Source organism: Limanda limanda, chromosome 11, assembly GCF_963576545.1.
Source record: "Limanda limanda chromosome 11, fLimLim1.1, whole genome shotgun sequence".
NCBI lineage: Eukaryota > Metazoa > Chordata > Actinopteri > Pleuronectiformes > Pleuronectidae > Limanda > Limanda limanda.
Genome location: NC_083646.1, coordinates 10,930,122 through 10,957,196, shown reverse-complemented (window position 1 = coordinate 10,957,196; position 27,075 = coordinate 10,930,122). Strand labels below are relative to the sequence as shown.

The 27,075-nt window shown below is 43.5% G+C and overlaps 1 protein-coding gene across 1 annotated transcript in view; it reads left to right on the top strand.

Moving 5' to 3' along the window:
• Positions 1 to 26,515, top strand: part of ephb6 (eph receptor B6) — a 34,263-nt gene extending 7,748 nt beyond the window's left edge. The window contains exons 2-19 of the mRNA XM_061080697.1: positions 2,039 to 2,103; positions 8,715 to 8,987; positions 10,605 to 10,774; positions 10,861 to 11,156; positions 19,705 to 19,860; positions 20,173 to 20,444; positions 20,853 to 20,934; positions 21,801 to 21,925; positions 22,019 to 22,181; positions 23,005 to 23,119; positions 23,214 to 23,269; positions 23,712 to 23,828; positions 23,922 to 24,169; positions 24,660 to 24,878; positions 24,975 to 25,124; positions 25,690 to 25,874; positions 25,967 to 26,125; positions 26,410 to 26,515. Of these exons, the coding sequence (XP_060936680.1) occupies positions 2,039 to 2,103; positions 8,715 to 8,987; positions 10,605 to 10,774; positions 10,861 to 11,156; positions 19,705 to 19,860; positions 20,173 to 20,444; positions 20,853 to 20,934; positions 21,801 to 21,925; positions 22,019 to 22,181; positions 23,005 to 23,119; positions 23,214 to 23,269; positions 23,712 to 23,828; positions 23,922 to 24,169; positions 24,660 to 24,878; positions 24,975 to 25,124; positions 25,690 to 25,874; positions 25,967 to 26,125; positions 26,410 to 26,515 (2,957 nt within the window). The remainder of the gene's footprint in view (positions 1 to 2,038; positions 2,104 to 8,714; positions 8,988 to 10,604; positions 10,775 to 10,860; positions 11,157 to 19,704; positions 19,861 to 20,172; positions 20,445 to 20,852; positions 20,935 to 21,800; positions 21,926 to 22,018; positions 22,182 to 23,004; positions 23,120 to 23,213; positions 23,270 to 23,711; positions 23,829 to 23,921; positions 24,170 to 24,659; positions 24,879 to 24,974; positions 25,125 to 25,689; positions 25,875 to 25,966; positions 26,126 to 26,409) is intronic.
• The last annotated feature ends 560 nt before the right edge of the window (positions 26,516 to 27,075 follow it).

The window sequence follows — 27,075 nt, the reverse complement described above, 5'->3', positions numbered from 1 at the left end:
TTTATGAGGACCATTGTGAGCATATCGACCTTTACAAAGTGAGGACATTTCGACCCATCCTGACTTTTTCAAAGGGCTGTTTGAAAGGGTTAAGAATTGGGGTTAGGGGTGGGGGTCCGCCATTAAGTTGTCATGGTTAAGGTCAGGGATAAGGTTCTGGTTAGGGTGTCAACAATGCATGGAGGTCAATGCAAAGTCCTGTATTGATAGCTACACCATACTGTGTGCGTGTTTGGGTGTGTGTACATGTCAATGTATAGAAATGAGGGGAACATTTTGATTTAATACCATCATTGTTAGGACATTATGACTTTGTGAGAACATTTTGGCTGGTCCTCACAAATTTAATTGGCTTTTTGAGGGTTAAGACTTAGAGTTAGGGTTAGGGTAAGGGTTAGGAATTTAGTTGTGATGGTTAGGGTTAATATAAGGGGCTGAAAAATACATAATGTCCGTGAGTGTCCTCACAACTATAGAGAGACGCGCATGTGTGTGTGGTTGTGTGTGTGTGTGTGTGTGTGTGTGTGTGTGTGTGTGTGTGTGTATGTGTGTACACCTGAGAAATAAACAGTGTGCTGTATCAGTGAGTCACTGATGTTCAGCGGTTACCTTTTGAAATCTCATCCTGTGACTGGGATGATTGGGTGGATAACATTTTTCAGTCGCTCTTTGTCTGGCTGTCGGAACGAGAAGAGGAGAGAGAAAGAGAGAGAGCGAGAGAAAGAGAGAGAGAAAGAGAGAGAGACAGAGAGAGAGAGCGAGAGAGAGAGAGAGAGATTCTTCTTTTCTCTGGTGAACGATTGTGTGACATGAAATGGAAACGAAAAGCATAAAAATTGCATGACACCAATGAGGAGAATTATTTATTTGTAAACAGTGGTGGATGGCTGCTGCCTCCAAACAATGCTTAGCCTGTGTGTGTGTGTGTGTGTGTGTGTGTGTGTGTGTGTGTGTGTGTGTGTGTGTGTGTGTGTGTGTGTGTGTCTCTACGGGCCTTTATGGGATCAGTGTTGTGCATGACAGAGTCAGACACTGTGCATTTTTCTCCATTATCTCAGTCTGTGTGAGCATCCAAAACCTGAAGTCTAACGTTTTTTGCCACCTCTGTGCACACAACAGCTTTTGGCCTGTGCTCAATCGGTGAGTGCAGACCGAGGCAGACTGGGGCCACGCTCGCCACCACGGTTCTGAAACACTAATGGAAAATGTGAGGGCTTCAGTTTTGTGTGGGAAGCTGCCATGTGTCGGCACACAGCACTGGGCGTTAACGTCACGTTGTGTGTGTGATTTTTTTTTGCCAGCTTGCTTTATCAAGCACTAAAACCAAATTATGTGAAAATACTCTCCAACATGTAAGTCATGAGCTCCTCTCACGCCTTTCATTCCTGATGAGTGTAAATGACCAAACGCCTGTTAAATCTGGAATCAGACAAGAAACCAACACCGAGCGTATCGACGCCCTCAAAATCGTGATGGTTCCCCTTTGACCAAAGTTGGAGAAGCATCAGCTCGCTAAGTTTCAACAGGATGTGACAGTAACTGTTATGGCCTTTTAAAGTTGGGAAATTTGACCTTTAATCACGGTGCTCCATCAGGTCAATCGGTTTAATTTTTTAAACACCAGAACATTGTGCCAAAATGCATCATTACTCAGGATCGGTTATCTGGTTTGACAGATGCACACAGCTGGATCCCTCCCTGATTTTATTGCATGGAGGAAAAAATCAAAGAGATGCAGACCTGTTCCACCGGCAATAGCTTCCAACTACTTGTGGTTTATAATAACAAATAAAAAGACGGATTAATTGTAAACGCTAATCTTATCTAATCTATATTACAACTTAATCCATTTTTCTTAAAGGCATCTCAGAATCACACAGTCTGGGGTCTTCAGTCTTTGAGAGAACGCATCATTAACACAAACTCTTTGAGATTTCACTCTTGAGCAGCGATCTCTGGTGACCCTTTGAATTCTGAACATTGTGTATTTCTGTGTTCTCATTTGACTCGTCTTTGTCTCTGCTTCCTCTCCCTGCAGTGATGCTGCTGGACACAACAGAGTCTACCTCAGAGCTGGGTTGGACCACCTATCCAGACACGGGGGTAAGCACAGGGTGGACTGACGATGGGCTCGTCTGGTTTCAGGAGACAAAACAAATGTGTTACACATTTGAGTATATGGTTGTAAATCACATTGTTTTGCAGTGCTTAAAGATATCATTTGTAATTATTCTTTATTAATATGTTTAAAAACAAAAACATATATGTTATATGTATTTTTGACTTGTGTACTTTTGTACATGTTTCCAACAATGTTCAAACCCAGAGAAATCCATGATTTTTAATAAAGGTAACGGGACATTTTATTTCGGTAGCTTTTTAATTGCGTTTAATTCGCTTTACTCGTGGCCTTGTTCAACTGTTGTATTAAGAAGGAGAAACACACTGCTCACAATTTTGTATTAATAGAACTGGTGATGGTTACTAATTTTCTTTGGTACTGGCCTGTAAATATAGAAATATGATTTTTAATTATTGATTAAGCTATTAGTAATATTCTTGCTTAACTGGTTAATCGTTTGGTCTTTTAAATGTCAGAAAATATGGAAAATGCCCTACATAGTCCTCAAAGATTAGAGTAGAGGTATACATTTCTCTTTGTTGTGATTGGTTCAAGTCAGTGTCATTATCTTGCTCAGTTGCCGGCATTGGACATTCATTGTGAAGCTTTTAGCAGGTAAGCAACAGCGTGGGAATAAACGTGGTGATGGAACCATAGATCTGCCATATTTGAGCTGTTCTTTATGTAAGGTTGTCACTTGGCCTTGAGCTGTGAATACGTGTGAGCGGGCTTACGTGTGTGTGTGTGTGCATGTGTGTGTGTGCGTGCATGTGTGTGTATACTTGCGTGACTTTGCCAGGGTCAGCTCCCAGGGTCAGTTAAATGCACTCATCTGTGAGTGATTGTGGCTCAACTCTAATATGGCTCATAATTACACTCATACGCCGTCTTCATTGTCATCATCTCTGGAATAATCAGTCAAACTGTGGGACATCACATGTCGCCCAAGCCGTTCTTGTTACCGTGCAGGAAATTCCTTTGCCAATTACCCGGAACAATATTATCCTGAGCCTTTCTCCTTAAATGAACAATATGTTCAAACGTTTGAATTATAAATTTAAAGCATCACACGGCGCATGAAAATGAAAACACTCGCTACGTCAACACTACTTTTAGATTTGAGCAACTCCCCTATATGACATCAAAATGTCACATGTTGGTGTAAAATGTGAACGTACAGTAGTCTCGAGCCACATCTGGCAGACATGCACACTCACATGGAGTCTTTTATATCACCTTACACTTAACCGCAGCTTAACGCACCGTCATTATCACCCCAGTCTGGCCTCCAGTGTCGAACCATAATTGTACATGATGTTGGATTAATTAGGGCCGCATGTGTGTGAGGAGTCTGTGAACCATGACGGCAAATGCTAATAGGGGGACATGCGTGAGGAAGGTTGTATGTGTGTGTGTGTGTGTGTGTGTGTGTGTGTGTTTGTGTTTGTGTGTGTGTGTGTGTGTGTGTGTGTGTGTGTGTGTGTGTGTGTGTAAGAGAGAGAGAGAGCCAGTCAGGCGGACCTTTTTTTTTTTCTTTATGGTCCCTGGATGAGAAGTGCTTCTATGATGGAGATATGGTTATTTGACCTGGGGCATCAAGCTGAGAAAAGTAGAAAAACAGATCAAGAGAGAGAGGGGGGGGGGAAGAGGGAGGTCATGTGTGTTGTATTGTGTGAGTGTGTGTATGTGTGTGAGTGTGTATGTGTCTGTTCTTTTTTTAACCCTCTCCCGACTTTTCTCCTCACATCTTTTATTTTGCTGGAGGCGCGTTGGGGATATTCTCTCCTCCTGCTTCTCCTCGCCGTCTTACCGTCTCTCCGTTCTTTTCAATGCACTGACAACCGTCTTTGTCTCTGTCTTTCTTTCCCCATCTTTTAATCCTTCCTCCCTTTTGCCCTTCACAGTCCCAGAGCCACTGGGTCTCCGCCTCAAATTCTTTCTTTCATCCCCCAACTCAATCTCCACTCTACCCCTCATCTCCTCTCAGTGTCAAACCAGCAGAGACTTCCCACTTCTTACTGTATTCTTTGCCTTTTTTGTCTACCTTTTTTTCCCCACTCTTTGTTCCTCCATTGTGTGTTTGCACATCAGAGTGTGTGCACATTCATATTTTCTGCGTGCCCCTTTCTCCGCTCTACAGTTTTGTCTATGGACCTGCCCCTGTGCTACATTTCTAGGAGTTGGTTTATTTTAAAAAGGCTGTTTGTTGTTGATCGTAAGAAGCATGGGGCTCGAGGCAGGGACCGCTGGAGAGTGGGGCAGGCGGCTGAGAGGGGAGCTGTGCCTGGGCCGACTTTGGGCTCCTGGTGAATTGGTCAGGCGGCAGATTAGAGGCCTGGGTCAGACGGATGGGTGCACGAACACACAGCCGGCTGGGGGATCATATCTCAGTCTGGGGCTTGTAGTCATGACGAAGATCTGGGCAACAGAGGATACAGAAGGTGAAGGTGAACCTGGAACCCAGACAACCAATAGCAAACAAGGGTTGCAAAGGGGCGGAAGTTTTCGGTAAATTTCCGGAAACTTTCCATGGGAAGTTAAGCTCGGGAATTTTGGGAATTTAAAAAAAAAACAAAAAACTACGCAAATTAAACCCTGAGCAATAAAAACATCATTCAAAACTCTATTTTAAAGATGTATGGAATGCAGCACACGCTGCACGTTGAATTTCAACCCTCCACTGTGCATTCTTCCATCACATGCACAGATAATTCCAAGCATCCTTCACACTACGGAAGGGCTATTGAGGCCTGCTGTAGTGTGCAGGACTAGTCAGGTAAGTTTCGATGATATTACTGGGGAAAATATATTAGCATGCTGATTGAGGATTGTTCATCTGTTCATCTAGCCTATTTCCATACATTTATCCATCAATTATAAAATATTTTTACAGACGATTCCAATTGTTTGGCTAACTATTTATATCTCTGGCATTGCATTAGTGTTTTTTTACAAACTTTTTTCTCATCTTATTCCACAGAACAATGCCACGTGCACTATCTCATGTGTGGAGAAATTTCACCCCATCCAATGTAGAAGGAAAGGCTGTGTACATTTGCAAATATTGTGCAAAGACCTATGTTAAGAATGACACAACGATGCAGAAGCGTATAATCAAGTGCCCAAAGTTTCCTCAGGGCTCAAATCAGCCTATGACAAAACAAAATGTTTATATTTATGTCTGTATATGACAAGGTAAATGCAGTTAGTTTAAATTACCCACAACATTTCCAGTTTATTTCCGTTAATTCCCGTTAATTCCCGTTAATTCCCGTATATTCCCATATATTCCCGTTAATTCCTGTTAATTCCCATGGAAAGTTTCCAACTTTGAATATTCCCGGAATTTTGCAACCCTAATAGCGACACACAAGTTATCATGAACTCAATGACCGGAAGCTTGGCCCTAGCGTGGTCGCAGTGAACGGACGGCGGCCGCGGCTCAGGAGGTGCAGAGCAGAATGTCCAGACACAGGAGACACCAGTCTCCCTCAAGACTGTGAATCCAGCTCACTGTGTTTGAGTGATGGATGATGAAGAAAGTGCTGCAAAACTTTATTTGTCCTGGAGAGAAATTGTTTTTTTCGAATCAAGACATGGACAACTGACCCTTTTCACGGCGGCCATTTTGGCCTGAAACAGAAGATAAACACAGATGTCATTAAGGTTTCGTACCCAAATACAACAGAACCTTCATTAATGTGATTAGTAAGACCATTGTTCACTGACTCTTTCAGAAGGGTAAAAAAAGGGGATTAAAAAAACATGACATAATGACATAACATAAAATACGTTAAAGGGGGAGGGGAGGTCGGCACAGGAGGTCTCCGATTTGGGGGAACAATAGGGGTCCCAAGTTGACCTTACAATTGTTGAATGAATATTATGCTACTGAATAAATTAGTTAGAATAACAAAAACTATAATAGAAAAATACTATAAAAAAACAAGAAGGATGCCATCACGCCCATAAGCCCAGGTATGCAGGTGGTTTGTCAGGACCTGGCTCCACACACACACACACATAAGGACAGACTATGGACAAACAAGAACCATAGGGATAACTGCGGGAAGACAAGGAAGTGAAGGAGAGGAAGAACTTAGACACAGCACCCTGTCCTCCATCACATGAGAGTGCGTGGGTCTCCGGCATTTCGGTTCAAATTAAATCACAATGAGTCGTCCCTATTTTTTTCCCCTCTCTCTTTCCAACGCTTCATCCACCCCTCCTCCCCAATCTGCCCCGCTTTTCTTCTTTCTTCCTCCACGAGGGAGGGACACCACAAGACAGGGAGGAATAGGAAAGGGAGAGGGAGGGGAGGCGGTGGCAGCGGTGGAAGGGGGATCAGGGTCTGGGGTCAGAAAACAACTGTGTTTTTTCTCCCATAAAGGTAGAAAGAGATGTCATGGCGTGTCACACACAGACACCAGCAGCAACCCTCTTTCTGAAAACCTTTTTCTTTCCCAACATGGTCATTGCTGCAGCCACCTGACTCTGTCACACAAAAATATACACTCACGTGCACTCTCCCCGTGCACAATTTGCCCAATTGTCCCTCTCCCAGCTCTCCATCTGCATCCCTCCACCCCACCATGTGCTCTCTGTTGTCCCCTCCATCCGATTTTTCTCATTCCAAAGCCTGACAGAGGGTGAATCACGGCCTGGGAGAGAGAGAGAGAAAGAGAGAGAGAACCGTCCTTTCACTCCATTAGACTGACAGCGCCTCAGACTTTTTCTATCTGCTCACGGATCTTATCATTATTCCAATTGGACCAAATATACGAATGCACTCTCTCATGTGTGATGCCACAAAGATCTTTGTTCGCACTGGCTGTCAGAACAACACACAGACAGAGACGTGAGCACGCAGAGATACATTAACATGCACAAACACAGGAACTCACACACATGCCAAATGCGCTCTGATAGGGTGTCAGGACCTTTTGTCCCGTTGCCTTTGTTGCAGGGAGAATAATGATGATGAGGCCTAATACATAATTCTTCTGTGTTACAACAGAAAAGGGTCTGCTTGTCACTCAGAGCTACACAGGCTTAAAGCAGAGCCTTTTCATCCTCGGAGGCACTGTACTGTATAATTGGTGAAACTAAATCCTGAGCCTACATTTACATTTGGACTCATTGAGAACCGTGCGTCTGTGCCGCTCACTTTTCTCGAAGATACAACTTACGTCCATTTCTATTGGTGCATCCACAAGTATTCAGATGAGTCAAATTATTAAAAAGTCTATGTTTGCCACCCGTCACTCAAGAGCAAAATTTACAACCAATGCATGACATAAATAATATTTCATTACAGTACATCCCAGCAAAAAAATACCAACATCATATTTTTTTAGTTTAGTTTTTTCGCTGTCTGAATCTTGCTTCTTTCATACCTCTAGTCATGTTTGGCCTTGAAAACAGTTTTGGTTTTAGTTGAGTTTGAAAATAGGTTTATTTTCCTGCCCCCATCCTTTATCAGTGAGTGGAGGTGAACTGAATTTTGTATAGAATCTTTGAAATTCACTTTTGAAATATCTCTTCACTCTGGAAATGTTGTGAGCAGTTTCCTTTAGAACTGTTTTCCACTGAAGAAATAGTTTCTTTGAAAACCATTAACATTGCCCCCCGTGTATGAACCAGTACAATCAGGACATCTGGCTCACTGTTGATTTGTCAGTCTGGCTCTCAAAACAGAGTTTGGATGTACTGCAGTGTAATATTGCAACGACATTCAAGGTCCCCAGAGGATGATCCCTCTTTATTAGGTGTGCTGCACCAACTTAATGGATGGGCGCAAAATTTGGTATAAAAAGTGTATGATTCCTAGGCGAGCCATCCCAGTGACTTCAGTGAATCCTCATCCAAACCAATTTTGGCACACATACAGATGACCTCAGTGGCTCTCAGCTGACACTGGTGTGGCCAACAGCCAAAATCGAGAATGGATTTGAAAGTAGCATTGCTATATATGGGCCTCACTCAGGTTCGAGGTCCTGGCATATATTTGGATAGAAGAAACAGAAAAACGCAGCCAGATACTCGGGTTAGGGGTTAAGGTTAAGAAAATATATAAAAAAAGGTTTTGTTCTTCATCATTACAGTTGCATCCCTTGAATCATGTTTTGTTCTAACTGAAAGGGTCAAATGGTTTATTTAACTGCTGGTTTCATAATCACTGTATCACTGATAATTAGACAATGGAAAATCTATCATGGAGTACACAGAGGACATGGAGATGACCTACATCACTGCAGTGAAGAACAACCTCTGGATTCAATACCACTGTGTGTTACACCCGAACGAAACAAATGCTTTGTTATACAATTCTCACAAAGGATGAAGATGTCAAACAGCTGTGTGAGATCCGAGTTAAGGACTAAACCCAAATGTCTGCAACACCGGAAATATTCTAAATATTTACCTTGTGACATATAAACCAAAGTTAACCCTGTTGATAATAGTTTAACGTAGCAGGGTGTTTGACCACAGTTTATACAGAGTGACTCCTGAGCGCCCTGCTTCATATCACATCTCTCCTTTACCATGTTGAGTTTACACAAGCTCATAATGTTGTTTCTGTTTCTGTCAGTGGGACGAGGTCAGTGTCCTGGACGACCGGGGGAAGCTCATACGGACCTTTGAGGTCTGTAATGTCAACCAAAACCCCCGTCAGCAGGACAACTGGCTGGCTACACCTTTCCTGTTCCGCCACTCGGCTCCACGGGTGTTTGTCACATTGCGTTTCTCGGTGCGTGACTGCGCCAGCCTGCGATCACCATCACCCACCTGCCGAGAGACGCTCACCCTGTACTTCAAACAGGCCGACTCCCAGAGGGAGCTGGAGAGGACCTGGGCGGCTGAGGTGAGGCAGAAGAACGACATCACAGGATGTGCTGTATTAGGATCCCAATGTTATATGACCATTATATATTTTTTATAAACTCAATGTTGTAATTTATGTGCAATCCACCTTATTTGGATTCACAAAAACTGATTCTGCTGGAATAAATTATATTATATAAAAGTTTTGCCTTTTAGCTATGTAGTCCTACCATTCTTTTTGGTGCTTCTTGCAGTATAATTTCCAGCATTAGATTGCAATAAAACATTCCTGAATATTTCTATATAGCTATTCAAATATATTAACATATCTGACAGGGAGGGTAATAAGAAAAATTTTGATTTATTCATAATCGTGTGCCTGCAGCCTTGGTGTTCAAAAGCAGCCATTTTTTATATAAGTTTTATCATTACTGAATGGATAAATAACTAAATTAAAAAGTGTGATAAATTAAGTAGAAGTAATATGAAATGTGTCTTATGTTTATCTGACCTGACACTTGGGAAACTGGAAATGTTTGTGTTGAATTTCACCCGAGCAGCAATTATTTAATAGCTTGTTTTTTGTTGTGAGTTTTGTCCTCTTATCTATAACAAGGTCGCAGCATCTTCATTGCTGAATAAACAGACTGATAAGAAATTCAAAGTGTTCAGCAGCTAATCTCTGATTGTGGTTCATACAAATCAAGCTCTAAACTTGATGCAGCAGGGAACATTTCCTCTGCTTCTTTCCAGCTGTTTTTCGTCACTGCTGGAAGCAAACAACCCTCAGACAGAATCACTAAAAAAATGTGATTGCTGTTGCACCAAAACAGCAAAAGCGCTCATCATCCCATGACAGGGAAGTAATTGTGTAATCACCTCGATTATTGTTGCGCTTGCCAAGATAAGCTGCTGAGATTGACGGCCTCCTCAGACCACGCTGGTGTGAAGCACATGCTACGGTTTACAAAATGCAAATACGCGCCACTGTGGTTTCCAGAAACGTCACTTGAGTCCCGCTTATTACAGCTTTACTACATAAAATAAACAGCAGTGGCCGTTTTACACTCACTGCAGGAAATTCTCTGATGTCAGTGAAGCAGTTAGCACATTTTTCCAGCGACTGATGTACTGATGTAAGATGAATTTTTATATTTCTGTGTTTAGTTTTGCATGTTTGCGTGTTGCGGTGGGGCCAAACTACCCGAGCTCCATATGCTGTTGCAGTCACAGCGGGAAGGGCGCAGTGTTGTTTGTACAGATGAATGCATTTTTCCTCAGGGAAGTGAGATGCTTTTTAAATATGCAAATCAAAGCCTGATGAGGAATCAGAGAAGAGCACAAAGCACTGCAGTGCTCTGAGTCTGTGCAGGGACTGGAGCAGGAACCCCCACTGGGACCTTCAGACTGCATATCTGAGTAAACATTTACCCTCCTCACTTAACTGTTTCATCTGTGCCTGGGAAAGAACACGGCACAAACTCGAGCTGGTCTTTCTTCTCATTCTTTCCCAACCCTATCATAACTGCTTTGCTTTTCTAACTTGCACATTTCCAAAGTGAGCTAGTCGACCACACGTTCTCTCTGTGCAATTGTGTTTCCTGTTAATCGCTCATCTTTACCTCCACTGACTCGTTCCCCTCTGTCCTCTCTGCAGCCGTCCAGCAAGGAGAAGGACACCAGGGAGGGTTGGGTGAAAATCGACACCATTGCAGCAGATAAGAGTTTCTCCAAGGTGGAGCCCAGTTCCCCTCACCAGTACCAGCCGAACAGATACAGTCGAATCAACATCAAGACACGCAGCTTTGCCCCTCTCACACGCAACGGGTAACTGCCACTGAACTACACTTTGTTGCTCATGCTTTATGAATGTTCTCGCTGTTCTCCTTCTTAACACCTGACGCATGTTGCAGATTTGTCCTGGCTATTGTTGACAGTGGAGCTTGTGTTTCCCTCATGGGTGTCTCCGTCTTCTACCGGCGCTGTCCAGCCACCAGCCTCTTCTTGGCCTCTTACCCAGCGACTCCCTCGGGGGCAGAGCCCACGGCCTTAGTGCCCGTGAGCGGGACATGTGTCCCCAACAGTAAAGCACAGGGAGGTACGCCCCCCCGCATGCACTGCAATGCTGAGGGAGAATGGATGGTACCTGTTGGAGGGTGTGTCTGTGACGGAGGCTTCGAGCCCAACCTCAATGGATCCGCCTGCTTGGGTGAGTCTTGCAGCGTACTGATCAAGTTGACTTCCACAGGGATCTCCAGTTTCGTATTGCACTTCCATAGTGTTAGAGGGATAGTTCACAATAGCAGTTCAAAATATAAACTCACTCATTATCTACTCGGCAATATGCTGATGGAGGGGTGGGTGAAGTGTCTGAGTCCACAAGACACTTCTGGAGTTTCAGGGGTAAACAGTGTTGCAGTCGAATCCAATACAATGGAAGTAAACTTCTCATTGTAAGTGTTTCAGTAAAACACTTACAATGACTCCATACTGCTCCTGTTGTGTTATCAAAGTATCCTTGAACCCAGGCATTCATATTCAACTCGAAATACATAATTGACACCATTTTTTTAGCCTAAATTTCCACTAAAAGGCCGTTTCGAGTGAAATTGAATTTTCTGTGAACTATCCCTTTAAGGAGCTTTGTGGCGGACGGGTGGAAAAAAAGCAGGAATGTTTAAAAATGTATCAAAATGGTTGCAGCAGCAGAGAACTACAGTCAAATTCATTTCTCAGATCACTCCTCAGATAGTCACGCTTAATAATTTAATCTATTGAGTTTGATCTTTCTAGCATTAGTAAAGAGAACAGCAATAGCATGTTTTCTTATACAACATGATATCGCAGTGGTTCTGGTGGACACTGCATTTAGTGCAGAAGCTGTCTGTAATTTTGAATTTGTTTGAATTACCTATTAACTGACTGTGATTAGTGAATTTACCCCTTTAGTGCAAGTGAATCTGTTCAGGAGAACTCACAAGAACCAAGATGTACAAAAATCTGTATTTTACCTGGCCCGATCTTGTCTTCCTGTCAGTTCTCCTCTTGGTATTTCATGGGATACGCAGCATATGGATCAATAGTTAAAGGAGTCGCTGTCACTCCGATTCACAACCGTGTGTTATATGTGAGGTCAGGTCGGGATGGGATGAGAAGCAGAGCGACCATGTCTCATCCATGCAATCATCTGTAGTGATGTAACCGTGCAGGATTTGTTGACCATCAATACAGAAATATCTTCAGGGAATACAAGGAAACTGTAGGGATATACGGGAGAGGAGAGGAGAGGAGAGGAGAGGAGAGGAGAGGAGAGGAGAGGAGAGGAGAGGAGAGGAGAGGAGAGGAGAGGAGAGGAGAGGAGAGGAGAGGAGAGGAGAGGAGAGGAGAGGAGAGGAGAGGAGAGGAGAGGAAAGGAGAGGAAAGGAAAGGAGAGGAGAGGAGAGTAGAGGAATATCAATAGGAAAAAGCACACCGCTGAGAGCCAAACAGATACTAAGGTCAGCAATTTCAAAAGTGGTCAAAGGCGTTTGCACCTCTTAAAGTGGGTGTAAGAGGTAGAAAAACACAGGGAAAAACTATATTTGAGAGATGTCCAGACGGACAGGAAGGGATAAATGGAGAGAGAGAGCAGGAGGAGGGAAAGAGGAAGAGAGCGAGGGAGCAGTAGTGCGAGGGATGTGACACATTTAGGTCATGGCGATGTAATGGCCACTCGTCTGTGAACAAGTGACAGAAACCGCAGGGGGAGTGGGGGTGAGTGGAGGGAAATAGGGAGAGAAGGAGGGAGAGTGAAAGATAGGAGGATGCAAGTTAATGACTTAAAGAACTGAGCAGGCAAAAAATTCCGAGGGTGTGAAGGGAAAAGACGGGATGAGCAATGGATTCCTTTTGTGCGTGAATGTGCGTGTATCTCTCCGTGATGCTGATGTTGCGTTTCAATCCGTCCACAGACGTCTCGGGACTGAAAAGCCAGAATTACTGTAAAACTCTGTGGCCTACAGGAATTTCAATGGACATAATGGCTCAGTTCCCTCACATGGGGGCCCTCAAAGTCTAACTAACTCCAGGACAATTAGTCCTCTAATTCTGCCAAGTCAGCTGTGAAATGTGTTCATGCTCTTTTGCTTTTACATCTGCACTCAGTCCTCACTTGTGTTTGTCCGCACTTGATTGATGTTTTCTGACAAATCACCCCTCGGTTTCGGCTCAGCTGCCGCAGCAAAGGCCTGCGCTGCCTGTGTATGAATGATCTCACACGTTCCTGCCCACGCTGCTCCGGCTTTTTGTTCCGACCCTCATTTGATTATGTTTTGTTGATCACTCCACTGACTAATGATTTGGATTGGCATCATTACATTGTTGTCCTCCCCGGCTCCCTGGGATTATTGAGAAAGGAGGCAGATGGTTGGCTGGCGATGCAGTCGTCAAGGATTATTAACAGTAGCCGAACTTTCTTTGCCGTTCTCAATCGTACATTTTGTTCCCGTTTGAATTAAGCGCCGAGGTCGTTTGATAACAGCACAAACTTTGCAATATTAGTTTGTGAATGTGATGAGTCGGTTTTTCAGGGTCTTTAAAAGGTGCAAAACCTTTATTAATTGCAACTATATATATAAATATTTTTTTTTTCTCAGAATGTTTATTCCACTGTGTCAGACCCTGGATGTTCCCATTTGTATGTGTCAAAAGTGAAAATGAAAATGAGAAAAAGCTCACGGTCGCTTGTTAATCCACCTCATGTGTGGTGCCTGATTTTTCTGTTAAGTCCGTAACTCCCTTGAAAACAGCACCGCAGCGTTTGGAGCGGTGCTAAATAAAAAACAAAAAAACAGCTGAAACATCAAACACTTACAAAAACAGAGCCGGCGCTTTGGCAGGCTGACATTAAAAGATCATTACTCAATTATTTATGAAGGTGTTCGTCTCAAGCAAGACGAAAAAGAACATTTGGGTTCTGTGTGATCATCTCCGGTCTTTTGAAAAATGTGAAGGGCCGTGGCAGATGACAAGCAGCAGCGATTCAGACTCACGCAACCGTGGCAGTTATTTTATTTTCCTGCCACACAAGAGGAAGATGTTTCTCTCCTTTGACATTTGCATCGCACAAGAGGGATGGAGAGCACCAGCGGAAACACGGCCGAGCATGAGACACAATTACACCTGTTCAGCCAAACATGAAACAGTCCTTTACTTGCGGGCTCCCAGAGCTGGTCCAACCTGGCCGTGCTTCATCCTCAGATGAGCCTCATCCCTGTGCTGGATTCCTCTTGAATATTAAGCCACTGTCGAGGATTTGGGACAGGGATTACTGCAGAATGCTCAAACGGACTTTAACTTCATTTGGACCAATGTTGGGTTTCTACATCTACTTTTCTTTTTTTTTCTATGGCGTGTGACTGTGTTCTGACAGAGAAATCTTCGACTCGTCAGATTGTGATGATTTGTCACCTAGAGTGCTCACTCTCAGCACAGACACGTCCACTAAATAGGCCGAGGCACGTCGTGGTGAACAACAAGAACATTTGGGGAGGAAGTGAAGAAAAAGTGCAAGTGTGGTATTGTTTGAAGTGTCATTACCACTCCATTCTGGTCCTAGAAAGACACTGTTCACCAAAAAGCAAGAGATTTGTTTCCTCTAAGAATAAAAAATCCATCTCTTGTTTCTCAGTATTTTTTACCCATGATATGTTCAGTGGAAAACTCATAACCAGTGTTGTTCAAGTCCATTAGTACAGGTCAAGCTATTTGAAAATGTGTTAGATTACACATTAAAACATTAAAAATTATGTTGTTGACGTCCAACTATGTTCAAACCCAGAGAAATCCCTGATTTTATTAAAAGCACACAGACATTTCATTTGGTCTTTTAATTGCAGCATATCTGCTTTACTTGCGTCTTTGTCCATCTCTGCTTTAACTTCCCAGACAAACAAGGAAGGACAAAACACAATATGAGCCAGTTAGCTGTTTGTACATGTCCCTCATAAAGGTTCCCGATTATTTATTTCTGTTTGCTGGGTAATGTAAATAAAACTAAAATACAGTTCCTCATTTGTGACAATGGTGGTAGAAACAACAACTCTTGATCCTACACAGCTTCATGACATCATCATCCTGACTGAGAGCAGATTGTTGTTTTTGCCAAAAACCGTAACATTTACGAATATTAACTCATAAATGTCGGTTTCAGCCGTACAAAATAAAACAATACTGAGGACGTTATAATCTCATTGTCCTCGTGGCAGCCTCTGCTTGATTTTAATCCGTTGTCAGCGACATGTTGACGAGGCAAGATTTTCCTAAAAAAGGTGAACAGTGCGCTTGTCGACCCCCAGATGGGAAGGTGCAGGACCAAAGCAGCTTACAGGGGATAAAGAGAAGTAGTCCACGCACTCAAAATTGCGAAATCGCTTAAGTTTAATGAGTCGAGCTCTCGCTCCGGCAAACATCCATGTGAAAGAAAAACAGCCTAAATATATACACATGAAATTACCCCCTCCAATTACAATTAGACTAATTTGCTTCACGTAACCTCCTAATTGTGGGCAGAGGAGTTATTTCAGACCACACTCTGGTTTTTCTTTCTCATGGATGATGAACATCCTTGATGGTCCAGATGTTTCCTCATTAAACATTTGTGAACTTGTTGTACTCAGTGTTCGGGCCCTGATTTATCTTTTTACTTAGGAGTTTTGTATTCGTCTAAAACACGCTGTCAAATGTTATACTGTGCTCTGAATCTGTCTCTGAGTAAAGTTCAGTCTCTGTTTTTACTGCTGTATTTTTAATGGGTTGGGAAAGCCGACTTGTTTATGAGGAAACGTCCAACGAAGGATTATTTGCTGTCACATATTTTCTTTTGCAGCTCACATTGGAAACACATGATATTAGAGAACATGCCCAGTGTCTGTCTGTTTCCAGGCTTCACTGAGATGCACGAGGAGTGGAGGAGCAAAGGGAAAAGGCATTTACAGTTTGACCAATGTGTACCCACCTCGCCTGTTGTGTGGTCGCATCTGTGAACAAGCTTATGCGAGTGTCTGAGGGAGAGAGAGAGAGAGAGAGAGAGAGAGAGAGAGAGAGAGAGAGAGAGAGAGAGAGAGAGATTACGCTGGAAGCCAAAAGAAGGAATGAGTGCATGAAAGAGGGAGAGGAAGAGAGAAAGAGGGAAACTGGGTCAGTGATCTACATACCAAAGTATTATGTTAACGTCAAATTACTCACCCCATTGCTTTTTTTGTATTTCTGTTTATCCTCTTGGAAATTAATTTATGTTTTCAATTGTACTATTTTCTTTCTTTTTACTACATTTTTTCAATTTGGTTTATATGTTACTTATCTCCTTTTCCATATCGGTAACTATTTATATATCTGCCTATGTTTCTAGCTGATGTCCTCCCATCACTCGTAAATTTCATTACCATGAACTCCCAGATAAATGGATTAGATCAGATTCAGCTTAATCTCCATTGTATTATAACAAGAATCCACAGTTTAGGATCAAAATCAAATCGTACAAACACTAACCGAAATCATGTATTATTAAGAAGACAAAGGTACAAAATGAACAAATAACAGGTTATAGTTCGACTTACACTACATGGAGTTGAGACACAAAAGTTATTTGATTTCAGTTGAGTAAAGATGCGATAAACTTTCATCATCATTTTATCTACAGACACTTTTCTCAGTTCTGTGAAATTTGTAACAAGCCGTCCTGAAAAATCTGGTTGAAAATCATCAATACAATTACAGAAATAGGTAATCAACTTTTAAAACGGATTCATTTTCCAGTGATTGACAAATTACTCTAAAAGTCGGAGTCAAAAATTTAAGTGAACCCAGAAAATCTCAATTGTGCCCCTAGTGGCTGGCTGCAGCATTTACCCACCAAATGTCAGATTAATTCTGTCAGTTTAGATAGTGTGCATTTTTAATCCTTATAACCCTTGTACATTTGGTTTAAATGAGTTATCAGATGCTATAAAAACAGTAATATTGATTTTTGGATTGGTCAGACCGGTGTCTCACTGGAATCTCAGTCCCGCAGAGACTTATTGATTTTTATCAGCAAACCTTTAACTCCACTGTTCTCAATCCCTCCTCCTCCCTCTCTCCTTGCTACCTACAGAACTTCATTGCTGCGCTACAGAGTAAAGGGAGGGGGGGGTGGATGGTTGGGTGAGCGCTCATTGGCTGCTGTAATCGGGGGGGAAGGGGTTTAGTTGTTGCCCATAACAGTTGCGATAAGAGGCTTTGTAGCAAAGTCATGTTTGGTGTCAGATCTGTAGGAGAACACGTCTGGTAATGTGCAGCCGGGACATAAAAGATGGAGGAAGGTGGATATTTCCCTCTCTTCCTCTGAAGTCGCTCTCCTGCGACCTTACTCTCCCTGTTTGCTCTTTTTTTTTTTTTTTTTACCCATCATCTGGCACTCATTTACATAATCCCTCTGTTCCCCGTCCAACTGTCCCGGGCCATCCATCTTCATGTTTCTCTCTCCCTTTTTTCCCGTTTTATTCTCCCCCGATGTTCTCTCCTCCTCTTTCTTCTTCTCCCTTTCCACCTCTTCACACCTGTTTGAAAGCACAGCCGGCTCTCGGAGACAAGTGAGAACACAAAAAGCCTTTTATCTCTGTATTTTTTTCCCACTTTCACATCTTACCTGCTAGTATTTCACTCCCACGCCGCACCAGCACACACACACACACACACACACACACACACACACACACACACACACACACACACACTCACACACACAGACACACAAGCATCCACGCACACGTATAGGGGATAAGATTTAAGACATGTTCTTGACAAGATTATATAAATACATTCAGGGTTTCACTCCTTGACCCGGACCAAGCAAACACACTTGCTCATCCTCTAACTCTGAGATCCCCTCACTCTTTAACCACAGATGAGAGGGTTCTTCTCAGGTGTGATCAGTTGAGCCATTTACCAGCATACACAATCCAACCTTTATTCGACACTGCTTTAAGCACTAAGACACCCACACACACATGGACCCACCCAGAGGCAGCGTACTCTCACTGTTCTCCTACTCTTGCTAAGGACGAGCACTCGAGGCTCTGGCAGGTGGCAGCGCGGACTGAAGTGTGCGTCACCTCGACCTCTGACCTCCGTCCGGCTGTTGACATTCACTATTGGCGCATTTCACAGATTTTCCACTGTAAATCACATCAGTTCAGGATAACAGCCCCGCAGCTTCGAATGTCCTTTAATGTTTGTATGTGTGTGTTTTTGTGTGTGTGTGTGATATTTTTCGCCACACATTTTGGTAACACTCAGTCTGCCTTCACTTCCCTGGAGGGGACACAGAAAGTGGTTGATAATGGTCTGACCATCATGAAGCACTGATGTATCACTTTACTTGGGGGGTGTCGGGAGTTTTGTGCTGTTCAGCGGCTGATTCAGAGTTTATCAGCTTCTCTCTGTGTTCTCTAACTCGTCACGTCACAGTCGTTCAGGGCCTACTTCTTTGTCATCATTTAATTATCAAGTTGTTCCTAATTTGTTCAACTACTCACAGTTTTGTGTAACAGACTGTAAAGTTTTAATACATCTTTAAAGAATAGATTTCAGGACATCCGTACTGTTATATGTCATTCATTTAAGCTTTACGAAACCTGAAACACCAAAAAACGTTTTTACTGGTTGTAATGGCGAGGTTAACATTTCCACTTATGGAGTTAAGCTAAGCTAACTGGCAGCTGGTTAGAAGATTAACACATTTCATACAAGCTGTCTAACCCAACATATTTACATGCTGGTGAAGATTTAAAAATAATATCTATTGATTGTACTTATGTAGCATCACATTGTACATATAGACACAAGGGTTGTATCAATCTCATTTATATTGTTTTGCTACACAACAGTTAAGGGTGTTTCCCAAAACACAGAGCGTCGGTTTGGTTGTTCGGTGGTTTAGCTTCTCTCTGCAAACGGAAGCCACTTCATCTGTAAACACTTCAATAACCGTGCTGAACAAAGCCAACAACAAACAACAGGCCGTTGTGTTTCCTATATGAACTTTTGAACCACACACCAAACTGAAACTGGTGCTTTAACAAAATAAAACATGTCTCCTGTTTGATTTTGTGCAAGACAGAGCCAACCCCCTAAAAACCAGGACAAATCAGAGTTACACAAACTCGGCGTTTCAGAGGGTTCAAATGTATTTTTAAACCTGTGACTCATGAGCGTTGGCCAGACGTTCATACGGTTCCTCTGCTGTTCAGTCGGTTGAGAATCAAAAGGTTTATTCACATTCTTAGAGTTCAAAATGTATTTCTTGAAGAATTGTAACAAACCGTATGTAAATGATTATTTTGTTTAGCTACTGCGCTTGTCAATGGCAACCTCAATAGATGTCCTTCTTCATTCATTCTGAATATTTTTACATCTCTTCATGAATCACTGCACAGAAACCCAACTGAACCCGTGTTGACAATCTTATCTCAAGCTCCACTTACTCAATTATTCTCGTGCTGTCGACCAAGACCTTCTGTAATCTACGTCTAAAGTTGTGTGACAAATGAGGAAATTCCGTCTACTGATTAGGACTTATGGTAGAGAGGTCCAGAACAAACAAACAGTGGACCAACAGTTAAGATTGTTGGGTCAACTGCTGTTTCTGACCTCAAAAATGAACTGTTAAGCTCGACTGACTTTACTTTTCAATGTATATAAATTGTGTATTAAGCTCTTCCCCCCTTGTGTCTCCTCAGCGTGTCCTGTGGGCTACTTCAAGTCCGTCTCAGGCTCGGCTCCCTGCTCCGTGTGTCCCTCCAACAGCAGAACCAGTCAGACAGGATCCAGTATGTGTGAATGTCGCAGCGGCTTCTACCGGGGAGCTAATGATGCCAACTCTTCTGCCTGCACAAGTGAGCTTTGTGTGTTTGTTTGTTTATAGCTGGTTCTCTATGAAGTGTTCGGGTGGGCCTCTTTCGCCATTTACACCGACTGTGAGAACCATTTTTTTCCTACAACACATGATAATTGATATTTACTTTCACCAGCCAAGGAAACTCTCAGGTAGTTTAGTTTCTCAGCTTTAACTGCCCCACAGCCACAGTCTATGTTCATCCATTACTTTTACAGTGTTTCTTTTATTTCATTATGTTTGTAGCAGATGCTTCCATCTACATTTGTCAAAACCTCTCCCATTCTCTCCATCTCTCTGCTTTTCTCCTCAGCTCCTCCATCTGCTCCCAACTCCATGTCCTGGGAGTATGAGAGCGATGACGGCGGGGTGTCCATCCGGTGGCGCCCGCCCTCGGACATGGGGGGCCGCAGTGAGGTGTGGTACGGGGTGGTTTGCCGCATCTGCCCCTCACCCACCTTCAGCAACCCGGCGACGTGCTCCTGGTGTGGTGAAGGCGTCACGTTCAGTCCCTCCCAGACCAACCTGAAACAAACCAAGGTCACCCTCAACAACCTGCTGACCAGAGTCACATATCTCATGCAGGTGCTGTGGAAAAACACACAACACACTTTGATATAAATAAATAAACTATTTCTCCTTGATACTTTGTTTAATAATAATAAAGGTTTGAGCCTGAATTGCCTGCTATACTGGTTTACAAGTATTGGGAATGAATCGATGGTGCCGTTGTAAGTGGTTTTTCCAGAAATTTATGAGGATGATGAAACCTTCTCCTCAGGCCACAGAGGAGGCGGTTCCTCTTTGCTGTGTTATTGCATAGTTCCACACCAACAAATACTCACACACTATATCATTGCTTTGTTCTTATTCATTAGGATAATATATTTGCTGACTGAGCGACACAGCTGCATGTGTCTCAAACACTGAAGCGTGTCAGGAAAAGTAAATATGCGTTTTTATGTCACGTCTGCGTGTTCCTCTTATCGACAGGTGCAAGCCCTGAATGAGGTGTCGGCTTTGAGTCCGTTTTCTGCTCGATACGCCAGCATCAACTTCACCACCAGCCAGTCAGGTGAGGACCGGGCAGAGACGCTGAAAAAGTGGGGATGAAAGAGGAAGAGAAGCTTTGATGATGATGTTTGTGTAGATACACTGTGTGTGTGTGTGTGTGTGTGTGTGTGTGTGTGTGTGTGTGTGTGTGTGTGTGTGTGTGTGTGTGTGTTTGTGTGTGTGTGTGTGTGTGTGTGTGTGTGTATGTGTTTGCATGTCTGGAGTTCGTCTCCCCCTCCACCACCTCTCCATCTCTCTCTCTCTCTCTCTCTCTCTCTCTCTCTCTCTCTCTCTCTCTCTCTCTCTCTCTCTCTCTCTCTCTCTCTCTCTCTCTCTCTCTCTCTGTCTCCTCCATCTTTTCTGCCACTGCTCTCGGGACAGGAGGTTGCTCGAGGTTACAATATCCTGTCAGATCTCATTATGGTCACTGTGGTGGAGGAGAGGGACAAATGAGAAATGGGGTAGACTAAAAGACAGACATAAAGAGACCGATGAGTCGGGAGAGGAGAGGGGAGGAGAGGGAGAGGAGAAAGTGGCCTTGTTGTCGGCAAAATGCACCATTATAAATTTTCCACGAAATTGCCCTAGATTGATTAGAGCCTCCACTGACCCTTAAAGATCTCAAATCTTTCTTGCATGTGCTCTTTATTGAATAAATGAATGGAATTCTGGAAAGTTGTAACCGGTCCAGCCAGTATGGTCTCTGTAACTAGATCCAGCTTGGTGCTCCATTAAAAACTCCTACTGCACTTTCCTGCTCTCCAACTATCCTCTCCAGACTCTATGACACTGCCCCCATGTGGTCACTGTCTCACCAAAACACAAAACTAGTGTTCAAAAGCTGCAAGATGACTTTGAGGGATTTTAATCATCTGTTGTCCCCCACAGTTCCCAGTATAGTTCCCATGATGCACCAGCTGAGCCGAGCCCCAGAATCCATCACTCTATCGTGGCCTCAGCCGGACCGACCCAACGGAGACATCCTGGAGTACCAGCTCAGATACTACGACAAGGTGGGCCCAGTGAATCGCCACACGAGTAAAGCAGACACACACACACAACACACAGCACGGGAGTCTTCATCCTCTTTCCCTTGTGTCCCTCAGGGCTCAGATGTGAACAGTGCGATGACCGTGTACAGCGAGACCAACACCGTGACCATCAACCCTCTGATTCCCGGCTCCATCTACGGCTTCCAGATCAGAGCCCGCAATGAGCGAGGTTACGGCCCCTACAGCAACACCATCTACTTCACCACGCTGCCTCTGGGTACGAGAGTACACCAGTGACATCTGTTTCCCTCAAACTGTGTAACTGTAATTCAGACAACTTAGCAGAACACATTTAAAGTTTGGCATCCAGATATGATTACCTTAATATAATGGGCAGGGATGAGCAAATACCTTCAACCTCCCTGTAGGAGTCAACAGGTGGGGATAGGGTGTTAGGAGGGTGGAGGGTGGAGCAAAGGGAGAGATGGGAAATCTTTGCAGCTTAAATCAAATTTGGAGGATGTGCAAAGTGGTGGAAATTAGCCATAAATCATGGACAGGACAATATAAATCATGAATGTAAGACAGCACATAAATATAAAGCACCAGATAGAAAAGACAGGAAAGCACAACGTCATAAAACTATTTGATTCCATAGTTTAGAGGTCTTCAGCAGGGGGTCCCTTGTTGTTCATACATGCCCCTTCTACATGTATGTTTAAAGTAAAAACATTAATCTGTGAATAACTTTAATAGCTCAGTGTTGTATGCAAGATGTATGTTTATAAATGGCAGTGGCATGACCACCCTGTACCTTGCACATGTTTAAATTAAAAACATGAATATATGAACCCGTGTAATATTTGAATAGCTTAGTATTGAATGCACAATAACAGGGTAGCTATGTTTATACATGGCACTAGGCCCAGTTTAATATAAAACACAATTTTATACAATATACATAGTAGAGGATCCCTGCTCCATCTCTCCACCAGTTTGGGGGTCCTTGGCCTGAAAAATGTTGAAGACCCCTGCCATATCTGTTGACCTTCTCGAATGACACGTTACAGCCGATAGACTTCTCACTCTCTCCCCCTCAGAGGAACATTCCCAGCAGATCCAGAATCGACTTCCTCTGCTGGTCGGCTCGGTGATGGGCGGGGCAGCGTTTCTGCTGGTCGTGGCGGCGATTGTGGTCGTGCTGGTGTTTCGCAGGTGAGTGGTTGATCTTCGCGTTATATCAGAAGTGTGATGTAGAGTTTTTAATAATATTGTGCATGTTCACACTTTTCTTCTCTCGACGTGACAGTAAGAGGAGGGAGAGCCCGTACAGCGACAGGCTCCAGAGATACATCAGTAACAAAGGTGAGAGGCGCTATATTTAATTGATGTATTTAAATTTTGTATCATTTTAATTTAGTCAAATGAATGATTTATTTTGAAGGGAGAAAAGGCTGCCTATTATAATATATTTTATTTATTCAGTGCATGATTAAGCTCTTTGACGAACCAAGTTTCGGTTTCATTTGTTTAATTTGATTTCTTTGAATATTTGATAAATATGATTCATTTAAAAGAAAGATTTTGCCCCCAAGAAGAACATTTATATTTCATCCAGCAGAAAGCAGCTCAATGTTTTTCTGAATGAATGAAAAAGATGAAATCAACTTTCTGTGTTTTATCAAATAATATTAATTTTTAGATGCACATTATTAGTTAAAATCTGTCACTGTACGAAAACAGATCGTCCCAACCTCAAGTCAGGATAAGTACGTGCTGAGGACTATAAACTAGATTTGAATTCCAGGTGGAGTGAAGTACTATGTGGACCCATCCACCTATGAAGACCCCAGTGAGGCCGTCAAAGAGTTTGCCCGTGAGATAGATCCCACTCACCTGAAGATCGAGGAGGTGATTGGTTCAGGTAGGTGACACTCAGCCCTTTGAATCTCATCCTTGATGTTTGTGAGTTGACTGTGGACACGTTGTGATCTCTTCCACCTCCTTTCCGCTCCAGCTCAGTTCGGCGAAGTTTCCCGAGGTCGTTACCGTCCGATGGGTCGCAGGGAGGTGCTGGTGGCCGTGAAGACTCTTCGCTGGGGGGCGTCTGACAGGGAGAGGGGGATGTTCCTCAGTGAAGCGGGGGTCATGGGCCAGTTTGACCACCCCAACGTGCTGAAGCTGGAGGGCGTGGTCACCCATAGCCCTCCAGAGAGGATCATCACTGAGTTTATGGAGAACGGGCCGCTGGACTCATTCCTCAGGGTGAGAAAACAGCACAGTGTCAACACCCTCCTCCAACCACTGAACATTTGAACATTTGAACATTTGCACTAGACTGTTACTTTTTTTTTAATACTGTATTATCCCACCTATAGTGTATTCATATTTATATATATTTATATATTTTTCTTGCTCATAGTGTAGTCATCGTTGTTATATCTTACAATACCTCTTAATACTGTAATATTCCATTTATATTTCTTACTGTACAGATCTTATTTATTTACATATTCACTTTAAATTAGCAAAATACTCTGCACTTTTACTGCCTTTTTTTGCACTTCTGGTTAGATGCTAAACTGCATTTCTTTGTATAAGTACTTGTACTGTACAATGACAATAAAGTTTAATCTAATCTAATCTAATGTCCCATCGATGGCACACATGACTGGTGACAGCACAGGTTTCACTCCACTATGAATGCAAAATATCCTTTTTTCGCTGCCTCATCCTACCGTCTTAAATGTTTCAGGAGAACGAGGGCCAGTTCAGCATCCTGCAGCTCATTGGGATGCTGAGGGGAGTCGGTGCAGGGATGCGTTACCTGGCTGAGAGAAACTTTGTCCACCGGGACCTGGCAGCCAGGAATGTGCTGGTCAACTCCAACCTGGTGTGCAAAGTGTCGGACTTTGGCCTGTCACGACTCATGAGGGGCATGGACCACAACATACCCACGTACACTGCCTCGCTGGTGCGTTCAGGGACAAGGGCTTTTTTTCTTCAGTTGGGTTTTCATTGGCTCGCTGCTTCACTGCTTCTGTTTCTCCCCCCCCCCCCCCTCCATCAGGGCAGTAAGATTCCCGTGAGGTGGACAGCACCGGAGGCGTTTCAGCATCGCAAGTTCAGCTCAGCCAGTGACGTCTGGAGCTTCGGCATACTGATGTGGGAAGTGATGTCATACGGAGAGCGCCCGTACTGGGACATGAGCAATCAAGAAGTGAGTATGAGGGAGAAAATTTTGCCTGAGCAGGAGAAGCCGTGATAAATTAGTGATGCAAATGCACTCAAGGTCTTATAAGTACAACTTTAACTGCTACGCTGTGATAATATGTAATTAAAAAGTAAAAGTAAAAGTCCTTCCAATCTGTCGTACCAGCTAATAATGTGAATTATAAGTTAAGGTCTGGTTTTACAGGTTTACTCTGCAAATCGGCTTTTATATTAACATGGTGGTTTGAAATATAGATTTTCCTCCGAAGGAAAGTGGAATTAAAGTGTAATTTCCTCCAACACGGGGCGACTCCAAGAAAGAAGCAGTGCTTAAAGATTTAAGACAACTACTTAAGTAAATTTACTTTATCACTGGCCCCCACTTCTTTATTCCACAGACACATTTAAAATGCCAGGCAGCTGGAATTTGCATGATTTTCTCTGAGTCACTCTTGCAGGCCCTCACTGGTCCATGGCCTTTTATGTGAGGCAATTACACAAGACTCCTCGCACCATCTGCCCCACGTCTGTCTCACGTCTCTCTCTCTCTCTCTCTCTGTCTCTGCTCTCAGGTGATGAAGGCAGTGGCAGACCAGTATCGTCTTCCCGCCCCCCCCAACTGCCCGCCCGCCCTCCACTCTCTGATGCTTCAGTGCTGGCAGGCCGAGCGGGCGGACCGCCTCGGCTTCGACTCCCTCCTGTCCTCCCTGGATCGGCTCATCAGGCACCCGGCCGCCCTCAAGACGGAGCCGACCCGGTGAGACGGCGAGCGCGTCACCAGCACATCACAGGCAGCAGGTGATGTACAATCTGCTGTTTACTCACGCTCTCACTTTTTTGACATCACAGAAGCTGTTCTCAGACGCTGCTCAGCCCGACCCCCACAGACCTATCAGCAGTGGCGACAGTCAGCGATTGGCTGAAGGCGTTAAGGATGGAGAGATATCAGGACGAGTTCGACCGGGCTACACTGGACACTTTAGACAGAGTCAGCACACTCACCATGGAGTGAGTATGGATGGGTATTACTGTAACTCTCAGATTAAAAGAGAACTGCAGCATATGTATGTTCTACCTTCTATAATGCAAATTGTGTGTTATATTGTATTGTTCATGCAAGACAGTCCACCTTTTTCAAATGCACATTACATTTTTAGACCCTGTCGAAAGAATACATCTATATACTGTATATTTATGTATGAAAAACCACAAGCAGCAATGTTCATAAACACAATGATGCTAATGTGACTGACTATATATATCTCTCTCCTCACCTGCTCTCTCCTCTTCAGTGACGTCCAGAACCTCGGGGTGAACCTGGTGGGACACCAGAGGAAGATCGTCACGGCGGCCCAGCAGCTCAGAGCCCATCTGACACAGGGACAGGTGGAGGTGTGAAATCCCAGCTTACAGAACAACAGGATTTCTGTGGTTTTCACATTCCTCTGCTTGTCGTGTCTAGTTTCTGCAAGACGTTTTATTTTCACGGAGCACATTTTGAGCCCAAACAAAAAAAAGAGAGAATCGGCGTAGACTGCCGCTGTGTATTCGGATAAACCTGACACTACAACCAGAAGGGGTGAGAAACAGAGGATCGGACTTTTCCTGCCTGTCGCTTGAGACAAGTAAAAGAAGAGGGATGCACCTGGTCCGGGTCAAAGTGAGGTCAGGGAGTTGTTAAGGAGAACGAGGACTTTTAAAGATTCCTCGATGTTTTTCACTATAGATTTCACTTTGCTGTTGTCTGCCTTCTCTCCTCACCCATCTGCAGTCCTACCTCTCACCTTCTCTTCCGCTGATGTCCCTCCCTCAAATGTCCCCCTACCTCCACCGCAGTGAGGTCAGTGAAGAAAAAAAAAAAAATCAAGGAGATCTCTCCTCACAAAGAATTGCGTGAAGACAATCAAAGCCTTTTTTTATCTTTTGAGTTGTTTGTAAAGTTTTAAAGTTCCTCTCCA